Source organism: Ruditapes philippinarum, unplaced genomic scaffold, assembly GCF_026571515.1.
Source record: "Ruditapes philippinarum isolate M1 unplaced genomic scaffold, ASM2657151v2 ctg4815_1_1_1_1, whole genome shotgun sequence".
Classification (NCBI taxonomy): Eukaryota; Metazoa; Mollusca; class Bivalvia; order Venerida; family Veneridae; genus Ruditapes; species Ruditapes philippinarum.
This window is the reverse complement of record NW_026853199.1, coordinates 37,853-57,849: the sequence shown is the minus strand read 5'-3', so window position 1 is coordinate 57,849 and position 19,997 is coordinate 37,853. Positions and strand designations below refer to the sequence as shown.

General features: G+C 30.5%; 1 protein-coding gene across 17 annotated transcripts in view; it reads right to left on the bottom strand.

The window, feature by feature from the left end:
- Positions 1-19,937, bottom strand: part of LOC132736071 (uncharacterized) — a 62,708-nt gene extending 42,771 nt beyond the window's left edge. For 4 of the 17 annotated variants that reach the window (XM_060723125.1, XM_060723122.1, XM_060723127.1 and 1 more), the window contains exons 1-3: positions 19,188-19,933; positions 3,186-3,283; positions 2,059-2,106 (exon numbers count right to left, since the gene is read on the bottom strand). In XM_060723125.1, coding sequence (XP_060579108.1) covers positions 2,059-2,106; positions 3,186-3,283; positions 19,188-19,571 — 530 coding nt within the window. In that variant the 5' untranslated portion in view covers positions 19,572-19,933. Of the gene's footprint in view, positions 1-2,058; positions 2,107-3,185; positions 3,284-5,715; positions 5,903-6,316; positions 6,898-9,449; positions 9,756-19,187 lie in introns of those variants that run through there. The other 13 variants (XM_060723131.1, XM_060723132.1, XM_060723130.1 and 10 more) reach the window with 13 other exon arrangements.
- Between the last annotated feature and the right edge of the window lie 60 nt (positions 19,938-19,997).

The following is a 19,997-nucleotide window of genomic DNA, read 5'->3' as shown; positions in this document are numbered from 1 at the left end:
GGGCAATCTGAAATCAAAACCGCAAATCAACCGGAGCTCTATTTGTGAAGTCTTTTTTTAACTTGATTTTATAATACAAATGAAGCCTTGAGTTCTATTACATAAAGTGGAGAGTCTATTAAAGTTCAAGTGTCAAAAATTGATGTTCTTCAAAGAAGTTTGTATTTTGGTTGTTATCAAACATGCAATGAAATTTTGAAATTCAATATCTAATTAAGAATATTGATTTAACCATCACTATGCTAAATGTCTTAAATAAGCAACCACATCTATCTTTCAGTATGGACAAAATCTTTTATCATTTTAAGGGAAAACTTCAACTAAATAATGATCTGTGGATCAAGATTATATAAATAGAACAGATGTTCTTATCACATGGTAACAATGCAGCAGTTACAGATTACCGGTAAATGGTCAAGAAATGATAATACCTCATTTTATTTAACTCAAAAGTGACATTTTCTTTGCCTTAAAAATTATATGTTATAAATTATTATTATTCATATACATTTTACTGTATATCACTAAAAAAATGACTACAAACAGGTAAGTCAATGTCTTTTAATTTTATGGATATCTTCATGTAAGATACACCTCACATCAGGGGAAAAAAACACATTTAAGGTATCATGTTTGAAAGACAAATTTTGACACCATTTAAGCTCCTATGTAGGACAAAAGCCCTCTCCTGTCCAAAGATGACAAGATTGACAAAAGCCCCCTCACCAATTTGACTCGATGGACAAAATACCTCCCACCAATTTCAAATTTGATGGAAATGGTAAAAAGTCATCAAATTTTCAAGAAAAGTCAAAAAACCCTTCTATAAATATTAAAAAAAAAAAAGAGTTCAAAAGTTCTCCCCAACTGAAATAAATAGACAGTGTAATATAACCTGAAAATTAACTTTCTTTGGCCTACAATATACTCTTGGGGTCTTTATTATTGAATAAACTGACTATATGAGATTATCTTGTGATGATTAAATAAACCAACTTTGGCATTAAAGAATTAAAGGTCTGATTACTGTACGGATTTAAAGATTTCTCTCGTAAATCTGATTTTGTATTGTCTTGAAAATATAGGTCAGTTTAAGTTTAAATGACACTGGCAGATAAAGCAGTATTAATTCATTAAATATATATATTAATGGTCACACTAATATGAATATGTCAGGTGCAAAAATTTAGAAGAAAGATTTTATTAAAAATCTTTTATTTTAATTTATTTGTTTGAGTAGATTGACCTGAATTAATTGTCCAGCAAAATTGATTTAATTAAACATATCTGGATAAATGTGATTATAATGTAAACAAAATGTTTGTCTAAATGGGACTTTAAAATAATGCAATACTTTTAGAATACTTTTAAAATAAAACAGGAAAAAAAAATCAATATTTTCTAAAGAAAATTCGAAGTGGGTAAATAAAGCTTCTGATATACAAATATTTTGGAAAACCATTTGTTTAATCATGTTCTATGTTGCATTACGACTGCTTGAAATGACCTTCTTGCATATTTTGCTCCTTTGTATGAATTTGTAACTGACCTATTTGTTATACATGGTAATTTCCAAACAAATCAGATAGATTTTCTAATACCAATATGTATTCTGCATCATAATAAGGATATGGTCCACATTATTCAACTTATATGGCACCTTCAAACATTTTCTCTATACAATAACCCTGACTGCTAAATTTGCATAATTGGCCTGTCCTTTGAAGATGGAAATATGTGTTATAAAATGATAAAATTTATTTTGTAACTCTAAAATGCTTTTGAGAAATAAAAATCATAGGAATTTAATGGACATTTAAGATGTAACTATGTTGTTAAATAATATCACATTCAAACTACTATTAACTAAAAGCAACAAAAACGCATAAACATAGCATTTTAAATACATTATTCCAGTCCTTAAATTTTAACACAACATCACATTAAACATAGCATTTTAAATATAACCAAAATATACTATATGCCAGACAAAAACACGTTAGAATCTAGCTATATAACAATAGCATATTAAACATGCACAGCTAACATGTGACTTACGGCGGTACAGTTGATTCAGCACCATCCAGTCGGCTATTTCTCCCTGCACTTTTTTTTGGTTAAAAATATCATACGTAAAACACAGAATGATGTGAAAAATGATTTTTTTTCAAAACAGTGTATATTACGTTTTATTGATATATATGAGAAGTATATGTGCTTGGATTGAAAACTTATTATATACATTTTATTTGGATTTTTAAGCATTTGGAGCTCCACACCCCACGTGTCTCACAGTGTAGTGAAACGGACACTTTGCAAAATTTAAAACTTACTATATAATCTATGTCACTTGGACATGAACTGATTATTTAAGTAATTGTAATAAAGTCATTTAAACAAGTTTGTTGAAACTGCACATATATTTATCATTTTATGACAATAATGAATGATTTTGTTTGTTTTTGGGTTTTACGTCACATCGACACAGTATAGGTCATATCGCGACGTTCCAGCTTTACTGGTAGAGGAAGACCTCAGGTGCCCTTCTGTGCATATTTCAGGCACGAACAGGCACCTGAGTAGAACCACCGACGTTCCGTAAGCTAGCTGGATAGCTTCCTCACTAATGAATGAAATACAACATTTTTCAACAGTGAGATATACTTTACATATCACTCTGTGTATATCTTTCACTCTATATCACTCACACTTTATCATTTACTATAGTTCCCTGTATATTCTATTTCGTGAAAAATAACAAATGTGCCTAATGTCATTTTTAGTGCATCATATAAGGAATACTGTTATAAAATTCCTTTTTTTTTTTGTGTGTGTTTGTGCGTGTGGTTTTACATCACACAAACACAATATAGGTCATATTGCAACTTTCTAGCATTATTGATGAAGACCTCAGGTTCCCATCCCTACATTATTTCAGGCATGGCATAAACGAGCACTTAAGTAGAAACACCAAATGTTACGTAAGCCAGCTAAATTAGCTTTCTCATATAAAAAATATGAAGACGTAATGCAGCTCAAACTTTTAGCTGTTGGAGGCAAGTGGTTTTAAATCAACAACCTTAACCACAGGGCCACTGGGACGACCCATAAAAATTCCTTTCAATAAAATAAAATACTACATGAAAAAGGACAAGGGCATAACAGCACATTTTAGCTCAACTTACATGAAATTGTTAGGTTGGTATGGTACTGGATCAGGATTTATTGAGAACTCTGTCCCTTCATCAGCCTCTCTTCTACTGTTGTTGTACATAGAACGCAGCTGAAATACAGAATATATGGAATACAGAAAATTATTCTTCACTGAGTATATTATATAGTGAATTACAGGACATACAGCTATGACAAAATATATCTACAGTTTTTGATGTTCATGGAATTAGGCTGAAAGAAAATAGCAAGGCATAATGTGGTAGGTTATGTGTACATGGGTATGTTAAAAAAAAACAACAGAAAACCTTAAATTCTGAGTATTATTTCAAATGATTTTATACAGAAAAAGAGAGCTTTCAAGAGTAGAAAAAACCTAAACTTCAGACAAATGCATGAAAACTTGTATCCATGTGTGTAATTCAAATAACACATACTCTTGCATGAAAACAACTCACCATGATATGCATGAACAGAAATGAAAAACATGCATTATGGGAATAATTATGTGGGTACTGCAGTAGGCATTTTTGTTGCAGGTTTTACATATGAGTGACCCAGGGCACCATGCAAAAATAGCTTACTGCAATGATAGCCCAATTAGTTGGTCAAATTACATCAGACTATCACATGGAAACCATGACAATATGGTTTCTGTAAACAAAAAACAAAATGAAACACCAAATTACCATGCCAGATGTAAATTTATTCAAGAATAGAGCTAATTCGTCTTTTTTCATGCCATAACATCTACAGAAGTGTGAAGCTTTACTTAACGCAACATCCTGCCATTAACCTTCTATGGCAGTTATTGTTTACAAATAAATAAGCTGTGATTGAGTTACTGTTTACAATGAATGTAACATGTACTACATGTGCACAATAGCAGAACACGGACTATTCTATAATCTAATTAGTCACAATTTTACAAATCTTAGATGTCTGTTCTTTCTCAATGAATCAGAAAAATAGACATATTATTTTCAATATAATTATGATAGAAATATCTACCAAGCATAAAAGATGTTATTTGCTATCACATTGCAATGACAATATATAGTTATACATATATACATGTATATGTATATTACATATACATTTATTTTTGCTAAAAGGGGCTCCACTGAGGTTCAAAGGCCTTACAACATGAAATTTGAAAATCTTACAAATATCAAGTGAATCAGTCACCTCATTTAAAAAAAACCTCAGTGGAGTGAACACTGTATTGTTTTAATACACTGTCATGTTATTTTTGAATATGTGTATTAAAGCAAAGAAATAACATTACACAGAAAACGATTGTGATATTTATTTACAGTATGTCTATTCTATCCAATGTAATTCATCATGTTAAAAAAGTATCAATTAATAAATAAAAAGTACAGAACATGTTATATTACTTAGACGGAAATCTATACAATGAAAACTGCATGCTGCTGTAAACCTTCAGTTTACTCAACTGTTTGAATGGCGGCATGGCCTAGTGGTTAACATGTCTGACTAGTAATCTATTTTAGGATTGCTGGCCGCACGGGTTCAAGCCCGTCAGGGACAAGCCATTGTTTCTGTGAGCAAGAAACATAAGTCATTGCTTAGTACTCAGGTTGGTTCCAGGAATGGAATAAACTTACAGTTTTCAACACATTTGAACTAAAATTAATTAAATAAATTAATATAAACTAATTGTTAATATGAACAATATCTGCTTTGAATTTACAACCGTTTATTATCAAATGATTGAAATTCAAAAATTATACAGTTGTGTGAACAGCTTCTAAGAGTCTTGACAGACTGCACAGAATGTTCAGATTGGCCCGCTTTGCATGTGTAAGCTATGACATCAGAATTACAACTGTAACTTACATACATTACAAATAGTGAGAAAAAAAATTAATAAGTAACATTCCATTAAAAAGGAAGAAAAACAAATTAAATACATGCATTCTTTGCAAAAGGTCGCCAAATTGGTTACGCCATATCAGCAAACAAACTTAAGAATAAAACAAGGATCTGAACATCTGATGTATCCGGAAGTCTGATCCGGATATGCAGATGGCAATTTCCTCTCCAAATGACATCCCTAATTTTTTAGCAATTATCAAAAAACAGAATTTGTTAATAATTTCAAAATTTAATTGAAATTTCAATTTACATACGTACATGTACACTATTTATAGAAGTATCAAATAGATATAATTATCATACTGGCTTCTGCATGGGTCCCTTATAGCTCTTTAATAATTTTACTTGATTTAACCAGTTTTACCAAATGCTCCCATGGAGCTTTTTACAACAAAATATTTTACAACAAAATATATGATGACACATGATTTTAAGAATTTTTTAACCGGTATATAAATTATTGTTTCTCAACACAGACACTTGTAAAAAATTAATCCATAAAATATTTGACCCTTACATCAAATATTTTTAAAATCACTAATTTTACAAGTTCACGAGCTAAATCCCACACTCATGCAATCACTCCATAATTACATAAAGATTGGAAGTTTGAAATTATCATATAAAGTATTAAAAACTTACATTATCTGGAACCTCAGGTGATTTGAGGGCTTGTTTGCCCTCTAACACAAACTGAGTGATCGGTCCCTTCATGAGGGGTGAAAATACCCTTGGGTACTCTTGTTCCTCCATTGTACCCATCATTAATGTTAATTGTCCAATGTCAACGTAACATATAGTTAATGATCACCTAGATTTCATACTGTTTCTGTAAAAATGCAGTCTTATATATTGAAGTAAAAAAATTCTTTTTTAAAATTTCAAGAATAGATACATTCCTATTATATTTGTTTTAATTTTTTGTAATGTTCTTTTTAATTGTATCCAAAAAATTAAACTGAAATTGAATATATAGAACTTTTTTTTACAAGAATGAATTTTTCAAGAAATTTTGATAAAACCGTCTACAAAAATAATCCTAATTTATAACACAGTATGTTGAGTGCATAAAATATAGATTATAAATGTTTTTTTTTAAAAACAATCAAATACATTTATATTTTTTAAAATCTAAAACCTGCATTATTTTATTTTTTAAATAAAAACAAAGCCTAAGTTTTCAATATAACCATATATATTATATAAGCAATATTAAACCAATTCAGACTGCATTTTTTACTACAAATTTTATTAGATTTCCTATGGAGAAACTCACTATGTATACATCACAACTGACTGTTTGTCCCCTATTGCACATTATTTCTTTATTGCCACATTCTAATTTTTCACGCAAATTTTTTTGTTTGGTCAGAAGAACATTTTTTCTAATGATTCAACTATCAGCTTTATTATAGAAACAAAACTATTTCCAATCTCCTGCAGTGAAATTGAAGAGCACGTAAAAAATGTAAACTTTGGAATTCAAATTTTTCTCCTTAATCGACACCATGAAATCCGTTTGTTTCGCCTCTACAACCGCTGCTTTTTATTATAATTGCTTTATTTTTACTGCCTATACAGTCTTCTTTATATAGAAACAAAATCTTTAGAAGTTTCTTATTTTTTATGATTTACGTAAATAAATAAATTTTCCAAGTTAGATCACAGAACTTTTTTGATTGCCTAACACATAATAAATTTTCCAACTTGTAGAGAGAAAAAAATAAAACTAAACTGCAAAGCTGTAAAATAGAACACAATTTAACAGACAATTAAATAGACCAATTAACTAAACTCAAAGACTTAAAAATGTGCATAATTGGTAACTATGGGCCTGAATAGATACTTAGTCTATCATGAGGTACAAGGTATTCAAATCTAATTCAATAATCTTTCAATTCAATGTATCGAATTACCGATAAAATAATAACGCCCGTTGTTCAATTTAATGTATATAGATACCAGATAATGGTTTATAAAATCGGCAATAATGAAGTAAGGTAAATCCTCGGGATTTTAAAAACGTATACTTGACTCCGCCGATCTGTTCAAAATCAAGTAAATAGACAGATGTGTCGTGATTAATAGATAAGCAAAGTTAAAAGGATTTTCGTATATATATTAAAGTCTTGTTCAATGTAATTTAAGATACTTTGATTAAAAAAAAAAATAAGAAGAAATTTTAATTTATTTGAACAACTTTTGATAAAACCACTTTTAAGATTGCACGATTGTTTAAACACCTGTATCAGGTACTTGTTAAATAACTTCAAATCTCAGCCTGCTTTAACAAAAAAAATAACTGATGTTTGGATAAAATTTAACTTAACCCTTGGCCTGCTAAAAAGTATTTCTATAATTTGAATTTGAAACAGTCCATTCAAAAGATTTCAATATCAAAGAATTGTGCTGCCAACAGTATATAGAGCTTGGTCAGACTGAACAGATGTGCAGGCTAGCCTGGCTCTATACTGGTGGCAAAGGCTGATCACTTTTGGTTCCAGCAGATTAAGGGTTAATTTCATTTAAATGATTTTTTTTGCAGTTTAACTTTTTCGCCTTTTTTTCCATTTAAACATAGTAATTAAGTCACATTCATGATTACAATATTAAACCACCACTAGAAAATGTAAAATTACACCAAAAATTAACTTTAACGTCAATGAAAGAGCAGTAATAAGAAACCCAATTTGAATATATTAGAAACTAGTACAGCGAACAGTGCAGACAATAATCAGGCAATATGGTGGCCTGTCAATAGATCTATTTAAAGCATTAGTGTATCAATTTAAACAGATTCTCCACCTTTTAAAATTTGACAACAAAAAAAGAACTTAATGAAACCTTTTGCTTCAAAAGAGACCGGGATCAAATAATTTGACAAATTATACCGTCCAGTCAGCTCGATAGGTCTAAGGAAGAGCGTCGGACAGTGAATCCGATGATCCAGGTTCGATTCCTGTACTTTGCAGGTCACTTTCATTGAAATTGATTTTGAAATCCTTTCTTAACAGTCATTTGCAATGAACCTCCGCTCTGGCATGTGCAAAGGTTTGCAAAAGTTATCAGTCATTTGCAAAAGTGAAGGCAACTAAGTACTAGTAAATTACTTGACCGCCTGCCCAGGAATAATCAGGTGGCTGAACTTTTATCTGACAAATTCAATGTGGCTTAAAACTGCCGTGATCGCGAGTGAAAACTACCAACAGCATCACACAACCAAAAATTTGACATTATCCTTTAATAAAATTATTGGACCTATTAAGAAATCACATTTTGTGTCCAAAAAATCAAATAATGTGTCCAGAAAAATCAACAATACAGTCAAACACATTGTGGTTCACCATGCATTACAGTTTTATTAAAATATTGATAGAAAAAGGAATGTGCAAAATTTCATTATGTCCATGAGACTTCGTTAGAAATTCAATGTGTTGGTCTTGCCTGAAAGAAATTTTTATTTTTTTACATTGCACAAACACTAAAGGTCATATTGCAACTTTTCAGCTTTATTGGTTGAGGGAGATCTCAGGTGCCCCTAAATGCATTATTTCAGGCACATTAATGGGTATTTTGAGTAGAAGAACCAATTTTCCATAAGCTAGCCTGTGATTTTTAGAAAAGTTCACCTTTAGTTTAAAGAAATTTCAGTACAAAAATACAAAAGATGTGCCACCAACAGAATTATAAAAGCCTGGTCAGACTGCAATTTGGACTGTAGGCCGGGCGAGGCTCAGCCTCATTCTCATACAAGTGACATAGGCCAGGATAATTCCAACTAGAAACTAAAATGTTTGTGTGTTCTAAAGCATAATATGGGTCCATCCACAATTTCAGGAACTGAGAGTTCAAACCCCAGACATGTCACCATTCAAGTCCTGAAATAGTATTTAAAATTTCCAAATGGTGACCTATTAATTTTGAATTAAGTAAAATTCACTGAATGTGATTAAAACAGTGTATTATTTGAAGATGGAATAATTATTAAACCTGGAATACACTTAAAAATCAATTCCTGAGATTTAGTTCATCTAAGGGCGGGTTAGTTGTTGCGGCACATCAACTTAGGGGGGTTAGTTCATCTAATGTGGGGTTAGTTGCTGCCTGGCATCAACTATGAGGTGTTAGTCCATGTAAAGGGGGGTTAGTTGATGCATAGAAAATAGGGTTAGTTGATGCGGGCATCAACTAACCCTGTATTCAGTCTAAAGGGGGTTAGTTGATGCGGCGCATCAACTAACCCTATTTTCTATGTTTCAGGGTTAGTTGATGCGGCGCATCAACTAACCCCATGGTGCTTTATAAAACAGCACTGAAGAGTATTAACTGGTTAAAAATAGGCCTTTAATAAATATATGTTATTAGTTTAATCTTACCCTTATCAAAGTAAGATGTTTATATGCTCTCTCCTCACGTTCCTTTTTAGACATCACTGTTTCTGGCATCAAAGTCTTTGACCTTTCCATTTCTAATTCATCCAAATTCATAACTTTATTACAGTGCTTTAGTTCACAATAGCTTGTCATTTTGAACATTAATATATATTACTTTATTTCTGCTGTGCATTATAGAATTAATGACCATTTTTTGTCCACAATTTTTTACAAGAAATTCTGTATTATTCTTCTCATAACAGCATATGGCACCAATATCTTTGTTCATTTCTTGATCATTACATTTTGATATTCAACAATGGTAGCTCTTTTAATAAGCCATCACTAATGAATTGTTGATAATCAGTTATATATCGGTGATAACTAATTAATTATCAATGATAATTGATAACAACAACACATCAACATACATATCAAATTATTATTGCTATTGCATAAATTCAGAGTCAAATCGTCCTATTAACTGAATAAATTTAGAGTTGAATTAACCAAATCACATATAACAGTAATAACGAAACAACACACAAACACTTATCAAATCCTTATGAACAAAATAATTATATGTCCTTAATTAAGCGTTATTATCATCACTGTCAAATCAATATATATCATTATATAGATCTACTACTAAATAAAGAACAATAATTCACTTTACAACACTTTCTTTTGGTTCACAAAAAATTAAGAATAAAATCCAAACATCCACTGCACTTTTACAATACTAATACCAAGCTTGATAGTACTGTGTATCTTTTATTATCCCAGTGTAATAAATACTTATTTAATAATATCAATACAAACATGGTATTGAAAATTGTAATATTTCTGCTATTAAACCACTTTCAAACTGTTACATTTAGATTAATAACGTTATACTGTCCGTCAATATCCCATTTTTCAACAAAAGAACTGTACATTTTGAAAATTAACCACTATAGAAGTCTATCTTTACATTATCAATTATTTTCTTTTCAAAGTGGGAGAGTCTCAATGAAACGTGGAGTAAATCTTTAACAATAACAAATTATATATCATACACAGAACAAAATGTTTGTAAATTATATGTTGAAATTGTTAAATAACTGGTGATAGACTGTCATATTATGATGTTTGACGAACCAAAGGGAGATAACAAGATATGACAGAACTGTGTAACATGAATCATGACACAAAGATATAACAGAATTGTTTAACATGAACCATGAAACAAAGCAAGACAACATAATATAACAGAATTGTGTAAAATGAATCATGAAACAAAGATAAACAACAAGATATAACAGAGCTGTGTAACATGAATCATGAAACAAAATGAAACAACAAGAAATAAAAGAATTGTGTAACATGAATTATTTAACAAAGAGAGATAACAAAATATAAAAGAATTATGTAACATGAATCATGAAACAAAGAGAGATAACAAGACATAACAGAATTGTGTAACATGAATCATGAAACAAAGACAGATAACAAGATATAATAGAATTGTGTAACATGAATCATGAACAAAAGGGAGATAACAAGATTTGACAGAACTGTGTTACATGAATCATAAAACAAAGAGAGATAACAAGATATATCAGAATTGTATAACATGAATGATGAAACAAAGGGAAATAACAAGAGATAATGATAATAGAATTGTGTAACACAAATCATGCAAAAAGGGAAAGAACAAGATATAATAGAATTGTGTAACATGAATCATGAAACAGAGATAACATGATATGAAAAAATTGTATAACATGAATCATAAAACAAAGAGAAATAACAAGATATAAAAGAATTGTGTACATGAATCATGAAACAAAGTGAAATAACAAGATATATAAGAATTGTGTAACAAATTGAAGAATAGAAGGAACAAAGTAACATAACAATATACGAGGGGTGATCAAAAATTAACCGGACTTTGTAAATGGTTCTTTACCTGTTAAATGAATTTACATAAAAATACACGGAAAATAAATTGAAGTCTATCCCCTGAATGATACAAAAATACCAACAAGAAATATTAACAAAGAAAAAAGTTATGCTGTTATTGGCATGTACATGTATAGCAATGCGGCGCACGGTATAACTTTAAAATTGACGTTAACAACGTCACAAGCGTATTGTCCTTAACGGAGCAGCTTTTTACTCATTCACGGAGTAGGCCAATACGTGGTACAGTCATGTTGTTGATACGGCGGATCCACTGTCTATATATATTTCTGTACAAGTGGGTATCATATTGTATTGTAATAAAATGGATTATAATAAAGATCTCCTGTAATCACGCAAACTTCCGTTCTTTCCTTCTGTAACTTGATTGTTGGGAAAATCGCATATGCAATAAACTATATTATGTATTACAAATAATGTAAAATAATGTTGCTGAATGATAACGTATCATACATACGATAAAAGAAGAATAATACAACTATGACCAAAATTGTCATTTTTTAAAAATAAATAAAATGCATAGCCGATTTTGAACAGTGACTGTTAAATTGTTGACACAATTTCTCCATAATGATAACACTACTGCTTAAAATAAGAAAATAATTGGTACAATTGTAAACCAAGAATACAATATATGTAATAAATGCATTAACTATTATCATTTTAAAATCCTTAGAGTTGACTGCACCATCCCGTAGCTACTGTCGAACATCGTTGACAATGTCCGCAGTCAATCGACCGTCATTTTCAACGTCTTGGCGATTGACGTCACCAACGTCTTTGAAAATTTCTTTTTTTGTCTCTCCCTTACTTGTTTTCTATTTCTCTGTTACCCTTTCTTAATCCTTCATGCTAATAAAAAATATGCTGTGGCTTCATGGAACTTTTCCCTTGATAGCCATAATCTTTTTCTACATTTTAAACAGGTTCTCGTCTTAATTTTGACCATTTTTTCTTATTGATCGATTTTCGAGACTTTCCGACGACACAGATTTAACACAAATATTTTTTTAACAAGTGACGTTTTAATTGTGATTGCAAATATAAATATGTTTTAAATGAAGTCATTTTTACTGACAATGTCAAAGATATGGTTCATGACGTTTTGGCGTAGTTTGAAATCTAAATGTGCCATATTGTAAAATATACGCAGCATAAAGCGCCTGTGGTCAAGGCGAATTAACGCACTGCGCCGGGTGTGCGTTACCATGGTTTTTGAATTCGCTGTTACGGACAAGCTATTTGCGTTATCAGATTAGCTATAGCATCAGTTTGCACGTATTGTTTTCCGATTAAGTGTGATATATAACACTAAGTGATACATTGATAATTCTTCAATTGACAGTCACAGTCCGGTTTATTTTTGATCATCCCTCGTATAATAGAATTGTGTAACATGAATCATGAAACACATAGAGATAACATGATATCACAGAATTGTGTAACATGAATCATGAAACAAAGTCAGATAACAAGATATAACAAAATTGTGTAATATAAATAATCAAACAAACAGAGATAACAAGATATGACAGAATTGTGTAACATTAATCATGAAACAAAGGGTGATAACAAATTATACCAGAATTGTGAAACATGAATCATGAAACAAACAGAGATAACAAGATAAAACAGAACTGTGTAACATGAATCATGAAACAGAGTGACATATTAAGATATAACAGAACTGTGAAACATGAATCATGTAGCAAAGTGACATAACAAGATGTAAAATAATTGTTTTACATGAATCTTGAAACAAAGAGAGAAAACAAGAAATATCAGAATTGTGTAATGGGAATCATGAAACAATCAGAGATAACAAAATATAACAGAATTGTGTAACATGAATCAGGAACCAAAGAGAGATAACAAGATTTAAAAGAACTGTGTAACATGAATCAGGAACAAAATGGCAAAACATGATATAACAGAACTTTTAAACATGAATCATGAATTTAAATTTTCAAATAGAGATAACAAGATATAGCAGAATTGTTTAGCATAAATCATGAAACAAACAGACAACAAGATGTAACAGAGTTGTTTAACATGAATCATGAAACATTTAAGTGAGATACCAATATGATACAAATTTTGACAACACAAACTATGAATCAACAATAAATACCAAAAAAATTCAAAAGCTTTGAAACAACATGACATTGCTCTGAAACAACATGACATTTCAAGGTAATACAAATTTTTGAAAAAATAACTATGAAACTAAGCCTTGCAAACTTCATGAAGTTGATACAATAATAGGAATATTAATTTAAAAGATTTTAAATTGAGGAATCATCTGTATATTTCATTTTTATAGATATGTAGGGATTTATCATGTAGGTGACTTTGTGTAAAGGACTTGAGCTGATTTAAGTTTGAATAATCCACTTTGAGAATCATTATGAACTTAAAATATAGGACAGATATATTTGGTACAAATTTCCAAAACTTGAAGTAGTTTGAAATGACCAGAATTATGATGAAATTCAAAGTTCTTTATTCATTTACTTCAAGGATTAAAGCATTGATTCAAGTTTGATTTGTAAAATTATTCCAAACAAGTATTTAATGACTAGTACAAATATAAGGTAAACAGTTTAAAAATCAATGCACAGGACCTTTTTCACATATCTTTAATTCAATACTTGTTGATCTTTAAGCTGTTTTACACCCATTCAAATATAGTATAAATCATTAATAAATATTGTGATGTACTCTTTAATTCACAAGTCATACACAAGAATTAATTAGGTGTAAACAGAATATGATTTTTACATTATTCATATTAAAATGATTGTATTGATTTTTTTTACTAAATCTGCAATCACTTCTAAAATCTTTAGATAACCTGTTCTCTCTTTACTATTGGTTTAGGCCAAACTAAAAAAATACATAGGGTTTTAGGTTTGTTTGTTTAGTTTTATTGCTAATTTTAACTCATTTTTGGTCATATTTCTGCATTTGGTGCATCTAATCGGATAATTAACCAGTATATCTCGACATTTGGTGCATCTAACCGGATAATTAACGACTATATCTCGACATTTGGTGCATCTAACCAGATAATTAACGAGTATATCTCGACATTTGGTGCATCTAACCAGATAATTAACGAGTACATCTCGACATTTGGTGCATCTAACCAGATAATTTACCAGTATATCTCGACATTTGGTGCATCTAACCAGATAATTAACGAGTATATCTCGACATTTGGTGCATCTAACCAGATAATTAACGAGTATATCTCGACATTTGGTGCATCTAACCAGATAATTAACGAGTATATCTCGACATTTGGTGCATCTAACCGGATAATTAACCAGTATATCTCGACATTTGGTGCATCTAATCGGATAATTAACCAGTATATCTCGACATTTGGTGCATCTAACCAGATAATTAACGAGTATATCTTGACATTTGTGCATCTAACTGGATTATTAACGAGTATATCTCGACATTTGGTGCATCTAACCAGATAATTAACGATTATATCTAGACATTTGGTGCATCTCACCAGATAATTAACGAGTATATCTCGACATTTGGTGCATCTAACCAGATAATTAACGAGTATATCTCGACATTTGGTGCATCTAACCAGATAATTAACGAGTATATCTCGACATTTGGTGCATCTAACCAGATAATTAACTAGTATATCTCGACATTTGGTGCATCTAACCAGATAATTAACCAGTATATCTCGACATTTGGTGCATCTAACCGGATAATTAACGAGTATTTCTCGACATTTGGTGCATCTAACTGGATTATTAACGAGTATATCTCGGCATTTGGTGCATCTAACCGGATAACAAACCAGTAAAAACCAATTTCTCTACAAGTAACTGATCACTTATCCCACAATGATTTCTAATTCAGCAATGAAAGAGACAAATGACTATTATACTATATGTACTAGATCAACTGTCCCAGAAAGAACTTTTGCCCCACCAGAGGATCAAACCTGAATGACCCCTGGCTTACAAATCCAATGCTCTCCCTAGTGAGCTAAGCAGAAGGACGTATGGTTCTAGATCTTATCAAATATTTGTTTATGAATTATAAAGCAAACACTTTATCAATTCACTCCTATCATATTCATGGGTAGAAGTTAAAAATGTCAAGTCCTCGAAAATATGAATTAAAGCAGCATGCCCAGAGATGATAACAGAAAAAATATATCATTGTATAAATTTATTTAAATTAAATTTTTTTATTCAATTATTATAATCGGAGAAACAAATTGAAATATTACTTTAAACGTTCATATTTTCACATTTTTGCTTTGAAAAACAGACAGTCCACTTTTCTGCAATCAGGATTTACCTTCTTTATTATTCTACAGAATCTGAACTTTTACCCAGGTTATATTTAGTACCTTGTGATGGTAGAAGACAATATTGGGATCCATAATCCATCAGAATAGTATTTGTTATCTACTTGAAATTAAGTTTTCAATTTCTTTCCCATTGTAACATCTGGAGGTGTGTTTATTTTAAGTATTTTTTCAACAGTTTTATCTAGAAAACAAGTTTTTTTTAGGAATTCTAAAATTTTAAAATTAAGGAATATAGTCCACAAAGTATATTTCAATTTTAGGGAATTATGCAGATGCAATTCTGTAAAGGACTTGCTGTAGTTTAAATTTTAAACTTTCCAGTTTAAGTTAAGAATTTCACATATAAAATGTTGAAATTAAACATTCAACAATAATAGGAACAGTAAAAGTCTCTTGTCAGACTACAGGGGCCAAAGATTTTTCTAAAACAGGAATAATTTTTTTCAAATTGCAAACAACTTCTCTACTTTGGTCAAAGGTTGGGAAATTACTTATCTGTCCTTGATTAAAATTCATATACCCAAAAGTAATGGGGAAAGTGTATAAATGTATAATTTCAAGCAAGTATAAACTTAAACATTTGTTGACCAAAATTCTTTCTTATCAATCCAAGTATTATGCTTTTCCGAAGTGCATAGTGTGTTTTTTAAATTGCCTAACTATAGGTTATTTTATAACCTTTTACAGTATATAGTATATAATGTTTTCAAATTTATTTAATGTAACATTGTCATACAAATAAACTTAATTTCTAATGTTCATCTTGATATCCCCATCATGAAAAGTAGACAAGTCCAAAAATGGTTACTGGGCATGTTCATTATACAAATTTAGAAGATTAATATTCAACTTTGCGGCACACATCTGTCACTGACATTAATTTCAAGAACAAACAAAAATGTACTTAAATTTAATTTCTTTATTGCAGATATAAAAGCATAAGTAGGAGCGCAAATTTCTTAATGTGAAAGCCCTAAGCTTAGGGTTAAAATCTTTCAAATATTGCAGCTATGAAATCAATGCATTGATAACAAAGTTTGCTTTTCTCCATTGATGATTTGAAGTCTAGCTATTCAAATCTACTTTAAAAGCATTAAACGGGCATAAATAACATCAACATGTATTTTTGTATACAAAAAAACCCCTGTCTTTTCCCCCCTACATATTCACTGAAAAGTTATTGTAAAAAACGACAAGTTCTAAAAATAAACAAAGTTGCTTCATCTAGAATGGATTTATAAAATCAAATTTTCCTCAACCTTAACCCTGTTAAATTTCTTAAAGGCCCATTATGCCCATGAAATGCTTTTATTTTATTTCTCAAAAGCTTTGTATTTTTGTGCTCTATTATACATGTTATTGTATCTAAAAAGTTACTCACTGGCCAATTACCTTACTTATCTATTGCTTCTGTTGCATTTTGACAGTTAATAAAGTAATAGTGATTTTGTATGGAAGACAAAATACTGCATGTATTTTGTTTACATTTTGCTAATTTTATGAAAAATAATTTCACATACAGTGCTGATCTCTAAAGTATATGTTATAAGCATTTAACATGCTCATGTTATAAGCATTTAACATGCTCTCAAAGTGTTATAAATCATTATAAAACTCGTTTTCACCATTTCTGAAAAAGAAAACAATTATTAATTTCTGAGGCATAATGTGCCTTTAAATGGACCTCTCTGACTTCCATTTTAAGAACTGTCCATTTTCAATGTTAGGGATATCAAGATGAAAGTTAATGAAGTTTGTCAGCCAACAGTAAAGAGCCTGGTCAGTTTGCACAGATGTAGGCTGGCCTTAGGCTCTATACTGGTGGCAAGGGTCAATCATATTCGGTTCCAGATGAGTATAATGATTGTCTGTTCCAGAAGAGTACAAGCCCAAGTAAAATGGTTTCCTGCGGTGAACATTTTAATGATATAAAGATATTTCATTTAACTATTTTCAACATTATTTGGGGGGGGGGGGATAAATAAACGTTTGTAATAGGAATATAGTTGACAATAATCGAACAATATAGAAGAAGGTCTTTGGAAACTGCATGTGACCGTTGAAGACCGGAGAAGGTCGAACATAAAACAATTATTTCTTTTTAAGAAAATGATTAAATAGGCCTACCATTTTATGAATAATTCCGAGCAAAAAAAATAAATAAAGTAAACACACAAGTTTACGCAGAAAATATCTCTTTTTATTATGGCAAATGCCACTACGAATATTTTCATTTTGCAGATTTTCAGTATAAACAATTTATTGTTTGTAAAATTTCAGATAGATATTAAAGAAACATTGATAATTTTCAAACACATCATTCAAGTTTTTCCACCTTAAACGGTGAAATAATTATAGAAAATTAGAAATATCACGTAATAGATTTTTGTTTTCAAGTGTAATTCGGACTTATTCCCTACAGGTAAATCCGTAACGTAACGGCAAACGGTATTTAGCTGGGTTTTCGAAAAGGTCAATTAACCAATCATATACGGTTTACAGATCACATGCTCTTCCATGTACCGAAAACAGGTCACGTGCTCCTCCATGCCTCAAAAGTAAAACGCGTACCAATACCCTGCGGTCTCCAGACCGCAGGGAATAATGATTGAAGAAAAATATTATTCAGCAGTAACAAAAAACATTTCTGTTTAAGAATGTTATGTGAATAAAAGTTTGTACCATTTTAAAATGAAATTTACATCAAATACCAACTGGAAACAAGTCCACAAGTATTTCACAATATTGAATAAAATCACTTAAAACACAGTTAAATATAGATAAATATATTCAAAATTCTGACATTTTATTCAAAAGCTTTGAATAATGCAAGAAATTTCCATGCAGAAAATATCAAGTGAGTGTTACAGTTGATAAGGCATGATTAATGCATTTTATGTAATATTGTGTAAAGTGGATGATGATATGAACGAAAAATACAAGTATTGATAATTCAATACAAAACTGGTCAATATACAGAATCAATCATTTTTAGACCACACCTTATCATAGAATAATGTGAAAAATATCAATTTTTTTTTTCTTTATATTTATCAAAATTTAGTTTAAAAGCATTAAAACACAATTGTGATGAAATATTTTAAACTTATTTTGATCACTCTTGAACCAAACAGTACTGGTGTGGTGGCTAGCATACTGGACCGGCAATCCACTGAGACCTGTGGTTCGAGTCCCGGCTGCAGTCATAACTCAAGTGGGCTTAAACCTTTAAGTTGACAGGCAGGAACCTTAATCACTAATATATATTTTATTTGCTAAATTTACAGTTTATTGTACCTTTTATATGTCCTATGAATCACCAATTAAATGTAAACATGTTAATTTTTTAAAAATTAAATTCTGATGAAGCCGGGGGTAAAGGTGTACAGACTTAAATAAAAAATATAAATTTTAAAGGTTACCTTTGGATTAATCTTGGGTGGTGAGATACTGATAGGAGAAAGTTCTATTCCGCTGTCAGCCGGACTCTCCCGTTTCTTCCACGACGTTGGCGTCTCATTGGCTTGATATTTTGGAATGTCATGCACACGTTTAAACAACGGTGATTCTTCGTGTCTTGGCGAGTCGATGTTGGCCACTGCAGGCGGACGGCTAGCCCGCGATGGGAAATCTCCATGAAGTTCCTTCACTGGACTCGAAATATTAGATTTAATCGGTGAGGCATCCGGCGATTTAGATTCAACCGGACTACGTGTTTTTCTTGGCACTGTGCCTTTCTTTGCACCAACATTTTCATTTGAATTTCCATTGAAAGTAATATTTGTTGAGTGAATAATTTCCATCATTCTTCAATAAATAAATATATGAACTTTTTACTTTTTCACAAAGTAATTTCTCATTTCACTATTATTGCCATTTTAACACTTTCATATAAAACGTAACACCCTTATCAAAAAATTAATCTTAACTTTAAAGTCTAAAGCTGTATTTGAAAATCAACAACAATTCATCGAAAGTTATACAAACTACTCATATTAAAGTGTGTTTCCCTTTAAACCACATGGTTTCTATAATATAACAAAATTCTTTGGCATGTAAGAATATTAATCTGTTAATCCATTTTTTAATTCCTTTCACAACTCAGGCAATGCCACTTTTATTTTATTCTTATTACTTTTGTATGGTTCCTTTATATTTGTACATGTATTTATACATTAATCCTATTACCAAATCAATACAGACAGGAAAATTCACTTGCTACTACAAATAGT